Source organism: Symphalangus syndactylus, chromosome 12 (genome assembly GCF_028878055.3).
Source record: "Symphalangus syndactylus isolate Jambi chromosome 12, NHGRI_mSymSyn1-v2.1_pri, whole genome shotgun sequence".
Lineage (NCBI taxonomy): Eukaryota > Metazoa > Chordata > Mammalia > Primates > Hylobatidae > Symphalangus > Symphalangus syndactylus.
Window position 1 is genome coordinate 87,212,513 of NC_072441.2, and position 21,128 is coordinate 87,233,640.

The 21,128-nt window shown below is 40.0% G+C and overlaps 2 protein-coding genes and 1 long non-coding RNA gene across 8 annotated transcripts in view; 1 reads left to right on the forward strand and 2 right to left on the reverse strand.

Moving 5' to 3' along the window:
• Positions 1-10,531: 10,531 nt before the first annotated feature.
• On the reverse strand, positions 10,532-10,903 carry PYDC5 (pyrin domain containing 5). The gene is given in 2 exon segments (XM_063626957.1): positions 10,532-10,741; positions 10,744-10,903. Coding segments are annotated over 2 exon segments (342 nt in total). The 5' UTR covers positions 10,876-10,903.
• Positions 10,904-12,011: 1,108 nt separating this feature from the next.
• Positions 12,012-17,595, reverse strand: LOC134734440 (uncharacterized). Its single transcript, XR_010117605.1, has 2 exons — positions 16,574-17,595; positions 12,012-12,606 (listed from the first exon to the last, which is right to left on the reverse strand). It is a non-coding gene; the product is annotated as an uncharacterized lncRNA (long non-coding RNA).
• Positions 17,596-20,054: 2,459 nt separating this feature from the next.
• The window catches only part of IFI16 (interferon gamma inducible protein 16), a 40,816-nt gene continuing 39,742 nt past the window's right edge, over positions 20,055-21,128 (forward strand). For 3 of the 6 annotated variants that reach the window (XR_010117603.1, XM_063626945.1, XM_063626946.1), the window contains exon 1: positions 20,157-20,424. The gene's annotated coding sequence lies outside the window, so the exon portion shown is untranslated. Of the gene's footprint in view, positions 20,425-21,128 lie in introns of all 6 variants that reach the window. The other 3 variants (XM_063626944.1, XM_063626943.1, XM_063626947.1) reach the window with 3 other exon arrangements.

The window sequence follows — 21,128 nt, forward strand, 5'->3', positions numbered from 1 at the left end:
GAGAGAGTTGCCTGGATATTTATGGGCAAATGGGTGTCCCAAAAGCCCATGAAAGCAAGTAAGATCATTGGGGATCATGCAATCTTGTGTTCAAGTCTTATGTGGTCTCCACCTTTCTGAGTTTTTAAGAATAACAGCAGAGGTTGCAGTAAGCCGAGATGGTGCCATTGCACTCCAGCTTGGGTGACAGAGTGAGACTCTGTCTCAAAAAAAAAAAAAAAAAAAGAAAAAGAAATCTTTGGCCACACATGGTGGCTCATGCCTGTAATCCCAGCACTTCGGGAGGCCAAGGCAGGTGGATTACTTGAGGCCAGGAGTTCGAGACCAGCCTGGCCAACATGGTGAAACCCCGTCTCTACTAAAAATATAAAAATTGACTGGGCATGGGGCAGATGCCTATAATCCCACCTACTCAGGAGGCTGAGGAGGGAAAATCACCCGAATCTGGAAGGCAGAGGTTGCAGTAAGCCAAGGTGGTGCCATTGCACTCCAGCCTGGGCAACAAGAGTGAGACACTGTCTCAGAACAAACAAACAAACAAACAAAAAACCAGGATAACAAACACAAACACAAACACAAGTCTATTACATAGCCGTGCATTTCTTAGCTTTGTCTTTAAATGCAAAAGCTGACCAAAAAGCTAGCAGTACTGCAAATGGGATGAGCAGACCAGCACCTCGGGGTTCTGTTCTCTGTTTCCATTACCAGCCTACACATGTGTGGACCTGCCTCACTCCGTTAGGGCAATAGGCATATTCCATCCACCTTGCTAGTTGAGTAAAGCAAATGACCTCTGACCTGGTTTTCTCTACTGGCCTTTCACTTTGGAGTTCACTAGTGTATGTCAAGTTTGTTAATTTAAAACACACAAGCACACACATATATACAATGTATCTCTGGCCAAGGCCAGAGGCAGGCACTTCAAAGAAGGTGGGGTTGAGGTAAGAGCTTTATGCTGAATGGATTGGCTAAACATACATATTCAACAGATTACAGAAAGAGCTATAAATATTCATGAAGGTGGTTGCCCAAAGCTGCAGGGGCCCGTCTCTTGCATCAGCATGACATGGATGTGCGACATGGAGTATAATGTTTTGGAACTTTACGGTTTAACAACTACTATATTGGATTTTGGACTAGCATGGAGCCTGCAGCCCTTTTTTTTTGGTCAATATCTCCTATTTGGAACAAATGTATTTACCCAATGCCTGTAGCCCCATTGCATCTAGGAAGGAACTAACTTGCTTTGGATTTCATAGGCTCATAGGTGGAAGGGACTTGACTTGTCTAAGATGAGACTGTGGAATTGGAATTTTGTGTTAATGCTTGAATGAGTTAAGACTTTGGGGGACTGTTGGAAGGGCATGATTGTGTCTTGAACTGTGAGGACATGAGATTTGGGAGGAACCATGGGCTAAGTGATAAGGTTTGACTCTGTGTCCCTACCCAAATCTCAACTTGAATTTTAATAATTGCCATGTGTCATGGAAGGGACCCAGTGGGAGGATAATTGAATCATGGGGACAGTTTCCCCCATGCTGATCTTGTGATAGTGACTGACTTCTCACAAGATCTGATGATTTCATAAGGGGCTTCCCCCTTTGCTCAGCACACATTCTCTCTCCTGCCACCCCATGAAGAGGTGCCTTCCACCAAGATTGTAGGTTTCCTGAGGCCTTCCCAACCATGCTGAACTGTGAGTCAATTAAACCTCTTTCCTTCATAAATTGCCCAGTCTCAGGTATGTCTTTATTAGCAGTGTGAGAAAGAACTAATACTGTAAATTGGTAATGGGAGAGAGTGGAGTGCTGCTGTAAAAATAACCGAAAATGTGGAAGTGATTTTGGAACTAGGTAACAGGTACAGGTTGGAAAAGTTTGGAGGGCTCAGAAGAAGATAGAAAAATACAGAAAAGTTAGGAACTTCCTAGAGATTTGGAAGGCTCAGAAGACAGAAAGATGTGGGAAAGTTTGGAACTTTCTAGAGACTTGTTGAATGGTTTTGACCAAAATGCTGATAGTGATACAGACAACGAAATTCAGGCTGAGGTGGTCTCAGATGGAGATGAGGAACTTTTTGGGAACTGGAGCAAAGGTCACTCTTGCTATGCAAAGAGATTGGCAGCATTTTGCCCCTATCTTAGAGATCTGTGGAACTTTGAACTTGAGAGAGATTATTTAGGGTATCTGGTGGAAGAAATTTCTAAGCAGCAAAGCATTCAAGAGGAAGCAGAGCACAAAAGTTTGAAAAATAGGCAGCCTGGTGATGCAACAGAAAAGAAAAACCCATTTTCTGAGGAGAAATTAAAGCATGTGGCAGAAATTTGCGAAAGTAAGGAGCCAAATAATAATCACCAATACAACGGTCTCCAGGGCATATCAGAGACCGTCAAGGAAAATCCTCCCATCATAGGCCTGGAGGTCTAGGAGGGTAAAATGGTTTCCTGGGCTGGATCCAGGGGTGCCCTGCTCTGTGCAGCCTTGGGACTTACTGCCCTGTGTCCCAGCAATTCCAGCCATGGCTAAAAGTGGCCAATGTAAAGTTCAGGCTGTTGCTTCAGAGTGTGCTAGCCCCAAGCCTTGGCAGCTTCCATGTGGAGTTGGGCCTGCAGGTGCACAGCAGTCAAGAATGAGTTTTGGGAACCTCTGCCTAGATTTCAGAGTATGTAGGGAAAAACCTGGATGTCCAGGAAGAAGCGTGTTACGGAGGCAGAGCCCTCATGGGGAACCTGTGCTAGGGCAGTAAGGAAGGGAAATGTGGGGTTGGATCCCCCACACAGAATCCCCACTGGAGCACTGCCTAGTGGAGCTGTGAGAAGAGGGTCACTGTCCTGCAGACCCCAGAATTATCGATCCACCAACAGCTTGTACCATGCACCTGGAAAATCCACAGGCACTCATTGTCAGCCGTGAAAGCAGCCAGAAGGGGGTAAAAAAAAGCCACAGGGGTAAAACTACCCAAAACCAATGGGAGACCACCTCTTGTATCAGCGTGACCTGGATGTGAGACATGGAGTCAAAGGAAATCATTCATTTTGGAACTTTAAGGTTTAATGACTGCCCTATTGGATTTGGCCTTGCATGGGGCATGTAGCCCCTTTGTTTTGGCCAACTTGTCCCATTCCTAAGGGGTATATTTGCACAATGTCTGTACCCCCATTGCATGTAGGAAGTCACTAACTTTCTTTGGATTATACAGACTCATAAGCAGAAGGGACTTGTATTGTATCAGATGAGACTTTGAACTTGGACTTTTGTGTTAATGCTGGAATGAGTTAAGACATTAGGGGACTGTTGAAACGGCATGATTGCCTTGAAGTGTGAGGACATGAGATTTGGGAGGAACCATGGGCTAACTGATAAGGTTTGGCTCTGTGTCCCCACCCAAATTTCACCTTGAATTGTAATCATTGCCATGTGTCACGGAAGGGACCCAGTGGGAGGTAATTGAATCACGGGGACAGTTTCTCCCATGCTGTTGTTGTGATAGTGAAGGACTTCCTACAAGATCTGATGGTTCCATAAGGGGCTTCTCCCTGTGCTTGGCACTCATTCTCTCTCCTGCTGCCATGTGAAGAGGTGCTTCCACTATGATCGTAATTTTCCTGAGGCCTCCAAGCCATGCTGAACTATGAGTCAATTAAGGCTCTTTCCTTTATAAATTACCCAGTCTTGCATATGTCTTTATTAGCAGTGTGAGAATGAACTAATCAATAGTCTTGACACATGCACATGCATACTGAACAAACATCCATGTAGTATACGACCCATGTTCACTTTGTGGTGTAGAGTTAACATTGAAATGTATTACAATTAGAACATATACATCAAAAGGTCTTTTCAGGACACAAAGGTACACAAGTGCACAGTCTCTGCAAACTGGCCAGTCAGCCCATGTTTGGTCATCTTCTTATCAGGATAATAATATTGAAATCAGTATTTTGTCCAATCAAAGCTGTAGCTATGGCTGATGGAACAGGGGCTCAGTTAATCAGCACCTGTGAGCTGGATGAGTTGTGATTGTTTTAATATTGCTTATTTCAAGGTCAGTTCTTCTTTGGCTGCTAGAGATTTAAAAAAATAACTTTGTCACAGTTAGACCATAGGTTATCCTTTTTTGAACTTTTATTTTAGGTTCAGGGGTACATGTGCAGGTTTGTTATATAGTTAAACTCATGTCACAGGGGTTGGTTGTACAGATTATTTTGTCACCCAGGTACTAACTCTAGTACCCAATGGTTATTTTTTCTAATCCTCTCCCTCCTCCAACTCTCTACCCTCAGGTATACCCCAGTGTATGTTGTTCCCTTCTTTGTATCCATAAGTTCTCATCATTTAGATCCTGCTTGTAAGTGAGAACATGTGGTATTTGGTTCTCTGTTACTGTGTTAGTTCGCTAAGGATAATGGCCTCCAGCTGCATTTATGTTCCCACAAAAGACATAATCTTATTCTTTTTTATGGTTGCATAGTATTCCATGGTGTATATATACCACATATTCTTTATCCAGTCTACCATTGATGGGCATTTAGGTTGATTCCATGTCTTTGATATTGTGAATAGTGCTGCAATGAACATTCACCTGCATGTGTCTTTATGGTAGAATGATTTATCTTCCTTCATGTATGTACCCAGTAGTGAGACTGCTGGGTTGAATGGTAGTTCTGTTTTTGGCTCTTTGAGAAATCACCACTTTCCACAATAGTTGAACTAATTTACACCCCACCAACAGTGTAAAAGCATTCCTTTTGCCCCACAACCTTGCCAGCATGTTATTTTTTGACTTTTTAATAATAAACATTCTGGCCAGGGGCAGTGGCTCACATCTGTAATCTCAGCACTTTCGGGGGCCAAGGTGGGTAGATCAGCTGAGGTCAGGAGTTCAAGACCAACCTGGCCAACATGACAAAGCCCTGTCCCTACTAAAAATATAAAAAGTAGCCGGGCGCAGTGGTGGGCGCCTGTAATCTCAGGTACTAGGGAGGCTGAGGCAGGAGAATTGCTTGAGCTCGGGAGGCAGAGGTTGCAGTGAGCCAAGACTGCACCACTGCATTCCACCCTGGGTGACAGAGTGAGACTCTGTCTCAAAAAAAAAAAAATTAAAAATTAAAAACAAAATAATAGCCATTCTGACTGGTGTAAGATATATCTCATTGTGGTTTTGATTTGCATTTTTCTCATGATCAGTCCTATTGAGCTTTTATTCATGTGCTTTTTGGCCACACACGTCTTCTTTGAAAAACATCTGTTCACATTATTTGCCTGCTTTTCAACAGGGTTGTTTGTTTTTTTCTTGTAAATTTGTTTAAGTTCCTTATAGATGCTGGGTATTAGACATTTGTCAGATGCACAGTTTGCAAAATTTTCTTTTATTCTATAGATTGTTTGTTTACTCTGTTGATAGTTTCTTTTGCTGTACAGAAACTCTTACGTTTAATTAGATTCCATTTTTCAATTTTTGCTTTTGTTATGATTGCTTTTGGCATCTTTGTTATGAAATCTTTGACCGTTCCTATGTCCAGATGGTATTGCCTAAGTTGTCGTCCAGGATTTTTATAGTTTTGGGTTTTACATTTAAGTCTTTAATCCAGCTTGAGTTGATTTTTGTATACGATATAAGGAAGAGGTCTAGTTTCAAGCTTCTGCATATGGATAGCCAGTTCTCCCAGCACCATTTATTGAATAGGGAGTCCTTTCCCCATTGCTCGCTTCTGTCAGCTTTGCCAAAGATCAGATGGTTGTAGGTGTATGGCTTTATTTCTGAGCTCTCTATTCTGTTCCATTGGTCTGTGTATCTGTTTTTGTACCAATGCCATGCTGCTTTGGTTACTGTAGCCCTGTAGTATGTTTGAAGTCAGGTAACATGATGCCTCCAGCTTTATTCCTTTTGCTTAAGATTGTCTTGGCTATTTGGGCTCTTTTTTTGATTCCATATTAATTTTAGGGTAGATTTTTCTAGTTCTGTGAAGAATGTCAATGGTAATTTGATAGGAATAGCATTGAATCTGTAAATTGCTTTGGGCAGTATGGACATTCTAATGAAATTAATTCTTCTTATCCATGAGCGTGAAATGTTTTTCAATTTGTTTGTGTCATCTCAGATTTCTTTGAGAAATGTTCTATAATCCTCATTGTAGAAATCTTTCACCTTCCTGGTTAGCTGTATTCCTGGGTATTTTATTCTTTTATTGGCAGCTGTGAATGGGATTGCATTCCTGTTTTATTGGCAGTTGTTGGTGTATAGGAATACTACTTATTTTTGTACATTGATTTTGTATCCTAAAACTTTGCTGAAGTTGTTTATCAGCTGATAGAGCTTTGGGGCTGAGACTATGGTTTTTCAGATATAGAATCACGTTATCTGCAGAAAAGGATAGTTTGACTTACTCTTGCCCTTTATTGTTTTTTCTCTTGCCTAATTCCTCTGGCCTGGACTGGAAGTACTAGAACATTATTTATTCTTTAAGTGTTGGAGTGCACGACTTAATCCTTGCCTGGCATGGCCCTAGGTCCTGCGTATAATTTAGTATTTTTTTGCCATGAGGAGTCTGTTCTGTCAGTTTTATGATCTCTGTTTTAACAATGCTGATCAGTTGTTGTGCCTAAACCATAAAAGGGAAGCAGGGTATAGTGAGGTGTGTCTGACCTCCCACCCATCATGGCCAGGAACTCAGTTTTAAGGTTTTCCTGGGGTCCCCGTGGCCAAGAAGGGATCTGTTCAGTCAGTGAGGGGCTTAACATTTTACTTTTTGTTGATAGGCCACACGTCTTTCTCCATGCTTTTTGTATGTGTGCAACAGTCCTCAGTTACCTGGACTCAGGTGTTTCTAATTTAGGGGTTCATCAATCATGCCCTGTCAGGTTCTGTAGATTCAGCTAGAACTGGCCAGAGCTGCTGACACCAGTGTGTGTAGCCTTCCTCACAAAAGGCCATTTGTCTGGCCACCAAAGCCACCTTTTGCACTCAGTGTGCACTGATTCTACCTGGATGTCCTTTCTACCAGGTACCGTCTTACCCAAACCACACTTTCAATTTCCCCAGCCTACCCTGAGGGCACAGACCTGGGCTTTCTTCCTCTATAAAGAAAACAATTTTATCTTCCCAAACTGAAACACAGTTGTCTATACCCACGTCACATGTTCAAAAAAAGAGTACCTATCTTTTTTGTTTGTTTGTTTGTTTGAGACAGAGTCTCGCTCTGTTGCCCAGGCTGGAGTGCAGTGGTGCCATCTCAGCTCACTGCAAGCTCCGCCTCCTGGGTTCACGTCATTCTGCTGCCTCAGCCTCCCGAGTAGCTGGGACTACAGGCACCCGCCGCCATGCCCAGCCAATTTTTTTTTTTTTTTTTTTTGTATTTTTAGTAGAGACAGGGTTTCGCTATGTTAGCCAGGTTGGTCTCGATCTCCTGACCTCGTGATCACCCTCCTCGGCCTCCCAAAGTTCTGAGATTACAGGCATCAGCCACCGCACCCAGCCAAGAGTAACTATCTTAATTGAAAACCTTTGAGCAGTGGGCAGCCTTCTCACATTTTGGTGATGGCACTTGGGCTGGAATTGATTAAATTTCTGGTCTGGTGTTGACCATATGGAAAGGGTCATATGAACCTGGCAATGAAAGAATCCCATGGTCTGTTCTACATTCTTCCCTAATGGAAGTTAGCAATGTGGTCCAGTGATTTTTAGTATAAATTTAAGTGCATCTGTATGTTTGTCAGTATATGCCTCCACATTTTCTTTATCCATTCATCCACTAGTGGACACTTAGGCTGAATCCACATCAGTCAATGTGAATTGTGAATAGTGCCATTCATAACTGTGAATCATGCTGCAATAAATACGAGAGCGTAGAGAGCTCTTCAATATACTCATTTCATGTCTTCTTACTATAAGAAGTGGGACTGCTACATCATATGGTATTTCTCTTTTTAATTTTTTGAGGCGCCTCCATACTATTTCCCATAATGGCTGTATGAGTTTACATTCTCACCAACAGTGTAAGGAGCTCCTTTTTCTCCACATCCTTGCTGACATTTGTTATCTCTTGTCTTTTTGATAATAGCCGTTCAAACTGGGATGAGGTGAAATCTCATTATGGCCTTGCTTTGCATTACTCAATGTTTGGTGATGTGGAGCATTTTTCATATACTTGGTGGCCATCTGTATGACTTCGTTTGAGAAATGTCTATTCAGGCTTTTGTCTACTTTGTAATCAGGTTATTTTGTTTTTGTTTATTTTATATCAAGTATTGAGTTCTTTGAATTCCTTATAAGTTTTGAATAATCACATGAAGAAGGATAAAATTAGACTCTTATCTTTCACAACATGTGAAAGTCACTCCAAATGAATTAAAGACTTAAAGGTAAGATCCAGAACTATGAAACTACTAGAAGAAAACACAGAGAAAATGCCTCAGGACATTGGTATGAGTAAGAATTGTTTGACTAAGACCTCAAAAGCACAGGCAGCAAAAGCACAAATGGATAAATGAGATTACATCAAACTCAAAAACTTCTGCACAGTAAAGTATACAATCAACAGAATGAAGGGACAGCTTACAGAATGGGATAAAATATTTGTAAACTATGTATCTAACAATATGTCACTACATTTCAAACAATAGAAAGTCATGGACTCTGTCAGGGTTAGTGTAAAGGAATGTCTACTCTAAGAAGTAGTAAAACTAACTTTCAAAGGTAACTTAATTCCATGAAACTGGTTTCAGAGAGGTATGAAGATAAAGTCTCCCTTCTGTGTTGAGAGTATACGAGAAAAAAACAGAGTGAAGGGAGGCCAAGGGAATCAACCTATTATTCTACCACATCACATCAGCCATATTTCATCTCACACACAGTGGTACCGATGCAGTATTTGTGGACGAGTATGTCTGCCCACTGTAAATCTCTTTCTCATTAATAATCAGGTGCAGATTTCTCACTTATTATTTCATTTATCATTTTCAACTTTCTATTTTAATCTTACAGGACTTTTATAGAATTTGATCACAAGCTCTCTCAGCTTCCTTTTTCCAGGCTTAAATGTCCTCATACTTTGTCATCTCTCTTTCCACCTACTGATCTTTCCAATAAAATGATTATTAACCATCTTCATTAAAGATTTCTCCAGATCTCCTCTATCTTCCATGAGGTGAGGTCGTGGGTAGAATACTATATAAGTGCTCTTTGTGCAGGCATAGCAATGGTTATGCAGAAAGAACTTCCAAGAAGGAATGAAAGTTGAAACCTACAGAAAACACAACAAAAAACTGGTTTCCTCCAGGGATAGTTAAGGGTAGCATGCGGCACAAATAAATAAATTTGCTACTTTCAAAGTAGGCCTAGGCGTGATCTAGAACAGAAATTTAAAGCTGTAAAGGAACTTAATTAATTTCTGCAGGTCGGTTAGTTGCTTCCGCACATTGTGTGAAGTTACTGCCACCTTGTGGCAACATCTAAGCACTACACTTTCTGACTTTGAATAGCCTAGGAAAACGTAATGCATAAGACAAGCCCTTTCGCTAAAGCGCCTTAAATACTGCCTGACAGTTTATATCTGTATAGATCTATGGCTTATATCATCACTTACATGGTCTTATCTCGCCTTCATAGAAATCATGTGAACATAGAAACCATGTTATACATGTTGCGTGCCTGTGTGCGCGCGCGCACACACACACACACACACACACACACAGAGTAAAAGATGTCGTATAAGTTTTGCTGTTAGAGTTGAACTTAAAAATCTCTAAATTGTTACATTTGGAGGCTCTCATTTTGGGGGATCCTAGTGTGAGATGCTCCTTTGTTGGTTAATTTTAATCATACAGACATAAATAAAGGATATATTAATTATACACAGAGAAGATCAGAAATGTAAACAAAACGCAGGTAAGATGGAGATATTCAATGATTTGTCCAATAATATAAAAACAGTTCTGTGTGCGGGTATCTTGTTGTCATTAGTGGAGGAAATAGCGAGAAGGATAAATAATATTTGAATTTGAAAGAGCGGATGTATGAATACAAGACCCCCTTGAAGAAGAAAGGATCGTCTGGGACCACAGCAGGCTGTGTGGAAGAACAAAATGACCTAGTATCCCAGTTTATTTTTTTCCAGTGCTATGATTTCTTTCCTTTATCTTCAAATCTTTGGTAAACGTGTAAATGAGGTCTTGAAAAGTTAAGATTGAAATTCCATGTTTATGTTCGCTGCAACTGAACTGGAGAAGAGAAAAGATGACAAATGGAAGTGGCAGCTCTAAGGGCTGGAACAAGAGACACAAACAAAGGCTTGGATGGATTTGTGGAATTTGTAACAAACACTTCCTAGGAGTGATTTCTCAGTAAAAAAAAAAAAAAGCGGGGGGCAACGAGGCTGATGTACTAAGTTAGCAAACAAATTCCAGCAGCGCACCCTGGAGGACTTTCATGCTGAAATGCAATCCCTAGTGTTGGAGGTAGGGCCTGATGGGAGGTGTCTGGATCACGGGGGTGGATCCCTCATGAATAGCTTCGTGCCATCCCGTTTCCCTCATCAGCATGCATTCCCAGAAATGCCATGAAAGGAAAGGCCAAGTCTTGACTGAGAAAGGGACCGGGCAGATGAGGGACTCCCACATATACCTGTTTCCTGCTCTTCCCGAAGACGTTTTGCCACAAGCATATAATTCAATTTCTGAAAAATATGGTCTTCCTCATTGCAGACACCACACCAGCGTTTTAAATCAAGTTGGCTACTTGTGCTCTGTTTCCAGTATGTAGTTTGCCTGTGGCAATATTAAGCTCAGCTGGAAGAAAGAACTTAGACCTAACCAGTTCCTCATCGGTGATGTTATCCAGGCCGGTTAGCAAGAGTATCTCCTTATACTTACTCTCCATCTCATGACTTTAGGATCAGCTTATAAAGAATCCAAACTATGTAAGATTATACCACCAAAAAGTGATTCAACATTCAAAATAAAGCAAGGTGAGCTGTTACTATTTTTTAAAGGGAAAATAAAATGTTTACAGTATAGTGAAAGAGATTTTGGTGAAATATAAGGAAGAACTTTTTAAGCAAGATAGTCCTTCTTCCTGGGAAAGACATCTTCAGAGGGTATAACACCACCTCCAGAATTAGAAAATGGGATCCATTTTCCTGTTATTTTTAAAGCAGAGTTATTAGAAATGGGATCCACTTTCCCGTTATTTTTAAAGCAGAGTTATTCAGACATAACTGACATACAACACAATGCACATATTTCAGGTGTACGATTGAAATTTTTTTGACATGTATACAGTAGATAAAGCTCAATTTTTCACTTCTTTCATGGATCATGTTTCTGGAATCATATTTATACGGTTTGGATATTTATTTTCCCCAAATCTCATGCTGAAATGTGATTCCCAGCATTGGAGGTGGGGCTTGACGGGAAGTGCTTGGCTCGTGGGGGTGGATCCCTTATGAATGGCTCAGTGCCATCCCCTAGTTGATGAGTGAGTTCTCCTCTGAGTCACATAGATCTGATTACTTAAAGTGTGTAGCACATTGAAGACCTAATGTGACTAGTAACCCATTAGAAGAAAACAGGATAATCTCAATACACTGAGGTAGGGGAAGGTGTCCTAAGCACAAAAGGTACAAGTCAGGAAGGAAAAGTTTATTAAATTTGATTGCATGTAAACTCTAAATTTCTTTATAAAAAAGAAAAAATAAACATAATACTTCCAAATCCTGAAAGAAAACATAGGCAATGTATATAATTCAGCATGTGTGTAGAACAACATATTGTCCCATTTGTACAGCCCATGTGAAAAATGGACAATAGATGTGAATAACCACATTACTCAAATGCCCAACACAACAGGTGCTCAAAATTACCAGTATTTAGTAATTTTACTTTAAAAGTAGCAACCTATATGGTAGAGGACTTGAGCCGAGAACAAGAAAGGATGTTTATGAGCTGAAGATAAACAACTGTGACTTTTAGGGGAGGCTCCCATTGATAGAGACAACGTTAATGAATTCTGAGTTATTATTTTTAATATGAATTTATTTTTTCTTATAGACAGGTGATAGCTAGAGAAACTCTACTTATACATGTAGAATTCATAAGCGAAAATTGAAAGTATTTATAAAGTATTATAAGGAACATTTTCAAAATAAGGAACACATTTCAAATACTTAAAATGATTAAACCACCTGAACGCCCCTGTCTTACCAGTGAAAGAAAAGAAGGAAACTTGCATTTCCTGAGCATCTATTATATGCTAAACACAGTCAACTCAGCATGTTTCCTACTTATCTATAAGAATGCAACCCTCATACATCCCTATTACGTGCTAACATTCACATATCAATAACAATTTATATATAAGAAAATTAAGACAGCTTTTATCACATAAATAAAAAATTTGCATTTTACTCCATGATATCTGTTTACTTAAAACACATTTTAAAGTATTTGCTATAGGGTAAAATGTATACCCAAAGAAAATGCAGACAATTGATTTGGTGGCTTCATGACCCAGGGGTGTACACACTGTAGCTGAGAAGTATGGTCCTGTACCATGCATAATAGCTGACACTGGGTAGCACCTTACTGTGTACAAAGTGCTTTCACATGGATCCTGGAAGACAGAAAGAAAAGAAAATGTTGAGGGAGCATATAATCATCCCTGAATGGGGATGGTAATTCCTATCTCCGGGTCGTAAATACACAGTATGGTATGCCTGATACAAAACAGTTGGCATTTATTATAGTCTCCCATTGTTACATTTTAAATTAGGTGGCATGAGCTACCTAGAACCAAACAGCTAGTAAAAGACAGTACAAATTACTGAATTCAAGGCTTCTGAATCCAGGAGCTCTGCTTTTTCTTATGCCAACTGCCTGCTTATCATACAGAGAGTATGGAATGATTCCCTGTTTAAAAAAATTAACACTTTGGGAGGCCAAGGCGGGCGGATCACGAGGCCAGGAGATCGAGACTACGGTGAAACCCCGTCTCTACTAAAAATACAAAAAATTAGCCGGGCGTGGTGGCGGGCGCATGTAGTCCCAGCTACTCGGAGAGGCTGAGGCAGGAGAATGGCGTGAACCCGGGAGGCGGAGTTGCAGTGAGCCGAGATTGCGCCACTGCACTCCAGCCTGGGCGACTGAGCAAGATTCCGTCTCAAAAAAAGAAAAAAGAAAAAAAACTAGTGTTATTTGCTTCGTAAACACCAACCCTCAGATATATAGTAGTGTTATAATTGAAGCATTAGCAATTATTTTCATTGTCAAATCATTTATTTCTTTTCAACTAGAATATTGGCAAAGCTTGCTCCTTCCCTGTTCAGATTTCTGCTTAATTGTTTTTTTCTAAGCTCATCCTTCAATGAACACATGCTGCAAAACAGCACCTGATACCATTACTGTCTATTACCTCATACCATTTATATTTCTTCATAGCACCTATCTGCTTGTAATATATAAGCATTATATTATATATGACATTATAGTATAAATGCTGTTGCTATTTGTTTATTCTTTAACGGCCAGCCTGCTGAAATAGAAGTGCCTTGTGGTCAAGGATTTGTGTGCTGTTTATTGCTGTACTTCTACCACCTAGAGTAGTAGGTCCTCAATAAACATTTGTTAAATAAACATATGTTGAATCAACTGTCTAGGCATCCCATCTAAAACTTCAGCCCTGGGAATCTCTATTTCCTAGGCTGTATTCATCCATATGGCTTGATTACTCAAGAGCCAGAGTTACCTGAGAATGCACAGAGCAAATGTCCTCACTGCACATTCTTGAAGAGGGATGTTCAAGCCAGAAATAGCATAGATAAAAAGCAGAATTGTAATCAAACCATATTTATCTACTTGTAGAATAATTTCAAAAGAGAGCAAAGTTAAGAAGGCTTTTAAAAATCCAAGGCATTATGCCAAATATATAACATATATATAATAAAAGTGGAAAATTTGGAAACTTCCATCTCTGGTGGGATTAATTCAACTTCCTATGGTTCCACTATGCAAGTTACCCTAGCTTCTAAGAAGGGAGTAAAACATGGTGTATTGCAGGGAAACTTCGAGTAATTGAATTTGTGTGAACTTTCAGACTAAGCTGATAGAAAAACACATGGTTTATTTTAATGTTTCTGCTATTAGTTATTTTTTCACGATAATTTAACTGGTGAATCCAATATCTATTTTGACAATAGATGTATTTTTATTCTGGCTATGTCATAATATTCTGCAATTACAAAATCACATAACACTTAAATTACTGCCGTAAAGCTAAGAAGAAATAACTTGCCATATTCCAAATTCCTAAAGGAGCTCGATCTCTGTTCCCTAAGTAATCCCTTCTCTGTTTTGCTCTTTTGTGATTCTTAGGCTGGAATCATGTTTTGGCTCTATCAGCCTAAGGAGCAGTTAGCCACCTGTCACTGAGTTAGGGAACAAAAAGACCAAGGCCATAGGTATTTGCACCATAAACTTCTCCTATCTTGTATGTCCGTAATTCGGTATTATTATTATTATTATTATTATTATTATTATTATTATTTGAGACGGAGTCTCGCTCTGTTGCCCAGGCTGGAGTGCAGTGGCGCGATCTCGGCTCACTGCAAGCTCCGCCTCCCGGGTTCACGCCATTCTCCTGCCTCAGCCTCCCGAGTAGCTGGGACTACAGGCGCCTGCCACCACACCCGGCTAATTTTTTGTATTTTTAGTAGAAACAGGGTTTCACTGTGTTAGCCAGGATGGTCTCCATCTCCTGACCTTGTGATCCGCCCGCCTCAGCCTCCCAAAGTGCTGGGATTATAGGCGTGAGCCACCACGCTCGGCCAATTCTGTATTATTTTGCATCTCTGACACTCATGACTTGATACCTTAAACATTCAAACATATAGAAACACTTATTTGTGTGAACAGCAGTTTTTTTCCTTGAAGCAAAGATTGTCAACCCTTAATCTAAAACATAAAAGGAAATAAAACTCAAACACCACTTCTCCATTACTTGTAAATTTTATTTCTCTCTTCTTAATATATTAATACCCAAGTTTGAGCCAAAATATTAAGGATGGATGTGGTGGCTTATGCCTGTAATCCCAGCACTTTGGGAGGCTGAGGTAGGTAGATTGTTTGAGCTCAGGAGTTCGAGATCAGCCTGGGCAACATGGCAAGACCTTATCTCCAAAAGAAAGAAAAAGGTTAAGAAATCTAAATTTCAATTAATTTTGCCCTTATTGCCAAGTAAATCTGAGTAAATTATGGATGTTAGTAATTTAGGGTAAGAATTCCCAAAACCAGCCGGGCACCGTGGCTCATGCCTCTAATCCCAGCACTTTGGGAGGCCGAGGTGGGTGGATCACTTGAGGTCAGGAGTTTGAGACCAGCCAGGCCAACATGGTGAAACCTTGTCTCTACTGAAAATACAAAAATTAGCCAGACTTGATGGTGTATGCCTGTAATTCTGGCTACTTAGGAGGATGAAGCAAGAGAATCACTTGAACCTGGGAGGCAGAGGTTGCAGTGAGCCGAGATCGTGCCATCGCAACAGAGCAAGACTCCGTCTCAAAAGAAAAAAAAATTCCCAAAACCAGATGTTTAGGGTGGGGAGTTCATCACTGACAACAGTAGAGAATCTGATCTTCAATTTTAGAGATAAATTATATCAAGGGAAATTTTGACAGCCAAAGTGAAGTCCTGAAATTAAACAGAGTAAAGAAATTATCAATCTAGTAAAGATCCTCAAAGAATGCTTTCTGGAGAATAGTTTTAGATAAAATAAGCAAAGAATGAAGACAGCAGAGATAAAGCCAGAGAAGTAGAAACTATCAATGTTTTACCCCCTTCAAAAATAATGTTGAAACTTAGTACCCAATGCAACAGTGTTGGGAGCTTGGGCCAAATGGGAGGTATTTAGATCATGAGAATTTCACTCACATAAATAGACTGATTAATGCCACTCTAACAGGGGGCTTGTAGGGGGTGAATTCGCCCCATTTGTCATGTGAGGACACAGCAAGAAGGCCTCACCAGATACTGATGCCTTGACCTTGGACTTTCACCTGAAGTACTGTGAGAAATACTTTTCTGTTCTGTATAAAATACCCAGTCTATAGTATTCCATTACAGCAGCACTAAATGGACTAAGACAGTGAGAAAGTATGCATGCCCATTACAAGGAGGGTCAGAGAACAGGAGTTTTCATGAACCAGAAACTTCTTTCACTCATATTTTCTCCATGAGACATGCAATAAACATGAGATGAATGATGCCAACTCTGGCTGTGTACAGTATATCATGACTGGTTCACATCACTCCCGAGGTTTCCATATGCATTCACTCTCCTCTCCTACCTCAACACTGAGTCTCTTTTATTCCACTCCAAAGTAAAGAGGTCGTCCCTAGAACTACAGAAGCTTTCTGCCAACAGAGTTGTCTGGAGTTTATGGCATTAGGTTTGGGCAACAGGAAAAGTAAAATACAAAACTGCAATATAGAAACTACAAAATTTCAAGGAAGGACTGGCTGAGAGAAGCATTCAGGTTGGAGGGGAAGGAATGGCATTGTTGTGAAAACGTGTTCTGGGAACTGACCTTAAATTGAGTTGTAGGAGGCTGCAGTCCCACTGGAAAATGCATACTGGTGCCAAGACAACTGCTGCTTCCAGGAATATCCTCCCCCTCCTTAGCAATGTGGAACAGATTGAAGGAAACTGAAACAATCCATTTAAGCAGGAAGTAAATAGTTTAAGAGAGCAACCAGATGGCCTAAGGCACTATCAGTATAGCTATCCCCACCCCTCAGCCGGCCACCAGCTTTTCCTTCCTCTTTTCTTCTCACTGTCTGAAAGACTAATCAGGCATACATTGCCGAGGTGGAAATCTGCCTTCTCTTGTTCCCGCTTAAGACTGCCTCCTATGTAAGTTTCTCCTGTCTAGACCTTTGACTACCAACCAGCCTGGAGTGGTCTGCCTCTTCTTTGGTCTGAGCTTGCCTTGTGCTTATATAGGGTGGTTCTTAGTCCAGCACGGTGTTTTCCCAATAGCCACCCTACTATTTAACTACATTCACCCTTGGTGCAAGTGCCAAAAAAAAAAAAAAAAAAAAAGACCAAGGCGATAGGTGTTTGCACCATAAACTTCTCCCATCTTTTATGTCCATAATTCTGTGTTATTCTGCATTTCTGACACTTATCTCAGTTTGTCTATAGAACTGAATTGGCCTTTAACCCTATCATATAATAATATACTTTAATTTTAATCACAAAATACATAAGTAGAACACAATCTAGGAAATACAAGATAATACAGAAAAAAAAAATGGATGCAGTGGGGAAAAGGAAACAGCACAAAACCAATTGTGACGAAAGAGATAAACTTTGACTTCTAATTTCAACTGAGAATCAGTGGACAAAACATCAAAGCCAATATCTGAAATTCATGGTTTCATTCACGTGAGAGTTGGAGAGACAAATATTAGTATTCCAAAAAAGAAAATAATTCGGTTTAGGCTTCGGGAAAATCAGATTCTGTGTTTTAACAGCAAACGTCCAGCCCCAGCAGGAAGCATGAGAATCCAAACAATGCCCTTGCGTTGATATTGTTAAGTGGAGAATCTGTAAAGAGAAAATGAAGAAAATGACATTCTCACAAGCTTAAAAGGACATGGATGGTTTGCTAAAGAATAAAATATGTGTAGAAATTAGTAAATCAAGGAAGTAATTTTGCTTAGCAGTCAAGTACATGGGCTTTGGAATAAGGTAGATCTGGTTTGAATCTGGCTCCAACACTAACTAGTCACCTAGTTTTTGGAAGATAGCTTCAATTATTGCTACACACTGGATTATGTTACCTAAATTCATATGATGAAGCCATAACCTCCCAAAGTGATGATATTTGAAAACGAGGCCTTTGGTGGGTAGTTTATGAGGGTGGGGTCCTCATAATGTGATTAGTACCCTTATAAGAAGAGGTATCAGAGAGTGCTCTCTCTCTCTCTCTCACCACTAGGTGAGGACCCCGCATAAATATGCCTATCTGCAAGCCAGGAAGAGGGCTCATACCAGGAACCAAATTGGCCATCCTTGATCTTGGAATCCTCAGCATCCAGAAGACCCAAGTCAACTAAGATAGTAGTCTTCTCTAAAAAGGGGAAACTTTGATGTATAGAGTTGATTTGAGAAACAAGTGAACAATGCATATGCCACAGTCTGTTGCATCATGAAAAACCAGTATGCAATAGGTCTTTTTGTTCTTAGCAAGGTAAAGACATTTGCAATACTGACAGGAGAAATGTCACCTACAAATACGCCAAAGTGTGAAGTGACATAAATGTTTCTGCACAACTAAAACTTTCGTATATGTGGAACAGTATGGAAAATGAAGCCAGAAAGGTAAAATACTAAGCTGCTTTTTGTCATAAAGAGAGAAATGGAACCCTCATTGTTAAAAAATAGGTACACAATTGAGAGATTTTATTCAGAATAATGCCTGATTAATATAAATTTGGTCACTGTAATAATATAGCTACATAATTTATACATGTGTATATATATTCACACATTTTTTGCTTTATCAGGAATTTTTGTATATTCTACTAATGACTTTTCTGTATGATAGCACAAATTACAATTGTTGGCCACTGCCACAAAGTGGGGGAAAATGCACATTTTTAAGCATTTCTTTGCTTCATCTGTGAAAATTTCATCTTTGCAGTATGAATTATGGAGCATTGTCCTGAATTGCCCTTATAGGTGACAGCAGTTTGTGTGTTGTATGCTGGAGTCCCAAATGAGGACATTACTGCATATAAAATGATTATAAGTAAAAGGCAGAAAACATTTTGAATGGTCATAACTTCCAAGGGTCCTCTACCCTTTGACCTCTGGATTGGGGTTCCCAATGACTGCCCTAATATCCTTCTCTACCTACTGCCTTAAGGCCAACTCAGTGTATCCACGTAAAGAGTACCCTAAAGCCAGTAAAAGATCATCACGAACACCCAGAGGTGTTTATGGCCATCATTCCAGATCCTCTTTGCTTTTTCTTGACTTACTCCTTCTTTGATAAAGTTATTCATATGGTTTCAAATCCAGAATTCAGCTATTCACTTCATGGCCCTAGTTTGGATGAAAACAATCAGCTTTCTTTTGCTCTGTAGATGGCCTTGGATAGTACATCTTAACTGCCTATGGGGCCTCTTTTCCACTCATGACCACATCCTGCTTGCAGATCTGCTGCTGGGTTAACACCACATCATCTGCTAGTTGATACCATTTATTTGACATCCTGGGGTTACAGCACTCTAAAGGGCATCCACTGTCCTCAACAGAGAAAAATACACCGCTGAACAAAGGATTAAACAGGCTCCTCACACTACCAGATGTTCAGTGCATTTTCCAGGATTTTCAAGGCTTCGATGCTGTCATGTTGAGAGTCCACTATCCACTTGTGTTTTTCCATGAATAATGCAGAAAACGTGAGCATTCATGAATCTAATCATTGAGGTAAAGTAACCTAGTCATAGTCAAGAGGACAGCTAGTGTTAAACTCCTTCGTATAAATTTGAGGAAGGATTTACATATTCATAATGACTTTCTGATCTGGAAAGCCCAGGTTTGTCAGTTATTAATAATTGGATGAATAATTCAGGTAGTATTTAAACAAATAGCGATTTCATAGCAGACATTTCCCCATCCAGGAGATGCAGTAAAGTATTGGTAGCAATAGATGCTCCTACCAAGATCTCCTCCTGCCACTGCCACTCTGTGCACAGGAAAGGAGGGAGAAGAAGCCATGTTGCTTCTCTTATATTTGAGCATCATTTAAGGGAATATAAGTCTCTAATGACTCACATGTAAGTCTGCTGGCTAAGAAAGTTCTAATGTTGGAACTCCTTTCAGCTATTGAATTTTGTAAAAAAAAAAAACTTATTTATTTGTGCTTATATACATTTATGAGATAAAAGTGTAATTTCGTTACATGGATATATGGCATATTGGTGAAGTCAGAGATTTCAGTGTACACATTACCCGAAAAATGTTCACTATACCCATTAATTTCTCATCCCCCATTTCCCCTCACCACATGCTCCAGCCCTTGCCAGCAGGAAACTGTTCATTGTCTCTGACTAACAGAAACGAAACCTAAAAACACTGGTGGGAGGAGTCTCCACACTGCTTCCTACTCCATTTTCTCTGGGGCAGTAGCAGAGTAGGAGCAAGCCAGCACTAGTAAGCTAACTAAGTGACTCAACCACGGCCTTTTTTCCTTGTTATCTTTGCAGACACTTCATTTTCTTAGCATTTCTGGAGATTACAACATACTGCGGTTCCGTTTCTGGGAACTTTACTGATTTATCTCCTCCCTCACACAAAATAAGCATTGATTCCTGCATTTCTGAAGATCTCAAGATCTGGACTACTGTTGAAAAGACTTCCAGTGAGGTGAGTACTGTTGCTGATTTTGTAAATATGATCTTGTTCCTTCCTGGAAGTCCCCAGAATCACAAGGGGACAATCAGTATTGGTTATTCAGGGTCGTGGGATGATGGGAGTAGAGCTGAGTATTCAAAAAAGTGAAAACTGTTGCTTGATATGAATCCTTCATTTACTTAGGAAGATAACAGGCATCTTCTATTCCATCACAACTGAGGACTGAACAAGAGAAAATGCATTTTGACCATTGCAGATTTTAAAATTAATTATCTGAGTGTGTATTGGTGTAAGTTGGTACTTAGAAGAGGGCTTCTGTTATTTTGGCTGGAAGAAGTGTTGGAAACTTGGTAGCTATGGTGGGTTCTCAAGATAGTGACATGAAAAAAGTATCATGAAAGAATATTAAGTAAAAAACATATCTGAGCATAGAGACGTATTACATGGCATCATCCCAATTTTACAAAACATAAGAACAAATGTACACATAGAGTAGAAAATTTTTTTCAGTTTCACAAACACAGTTATTCAAGTACATGGTGTCTTAATATTTTCATAAGTATGTTGATCTTTTACTTTAGCTCCATTCTACACCGGGTGCTAGGGGCAGAATTTCAATCATTTTGGAATTACTCTCTGCCTTCCTGAAAGTTAATGACTTTTTTTTTCCTTGTGGCAAGGTACAGGGGAGTGGAGGGGAAGGCAATTAGGAAAAG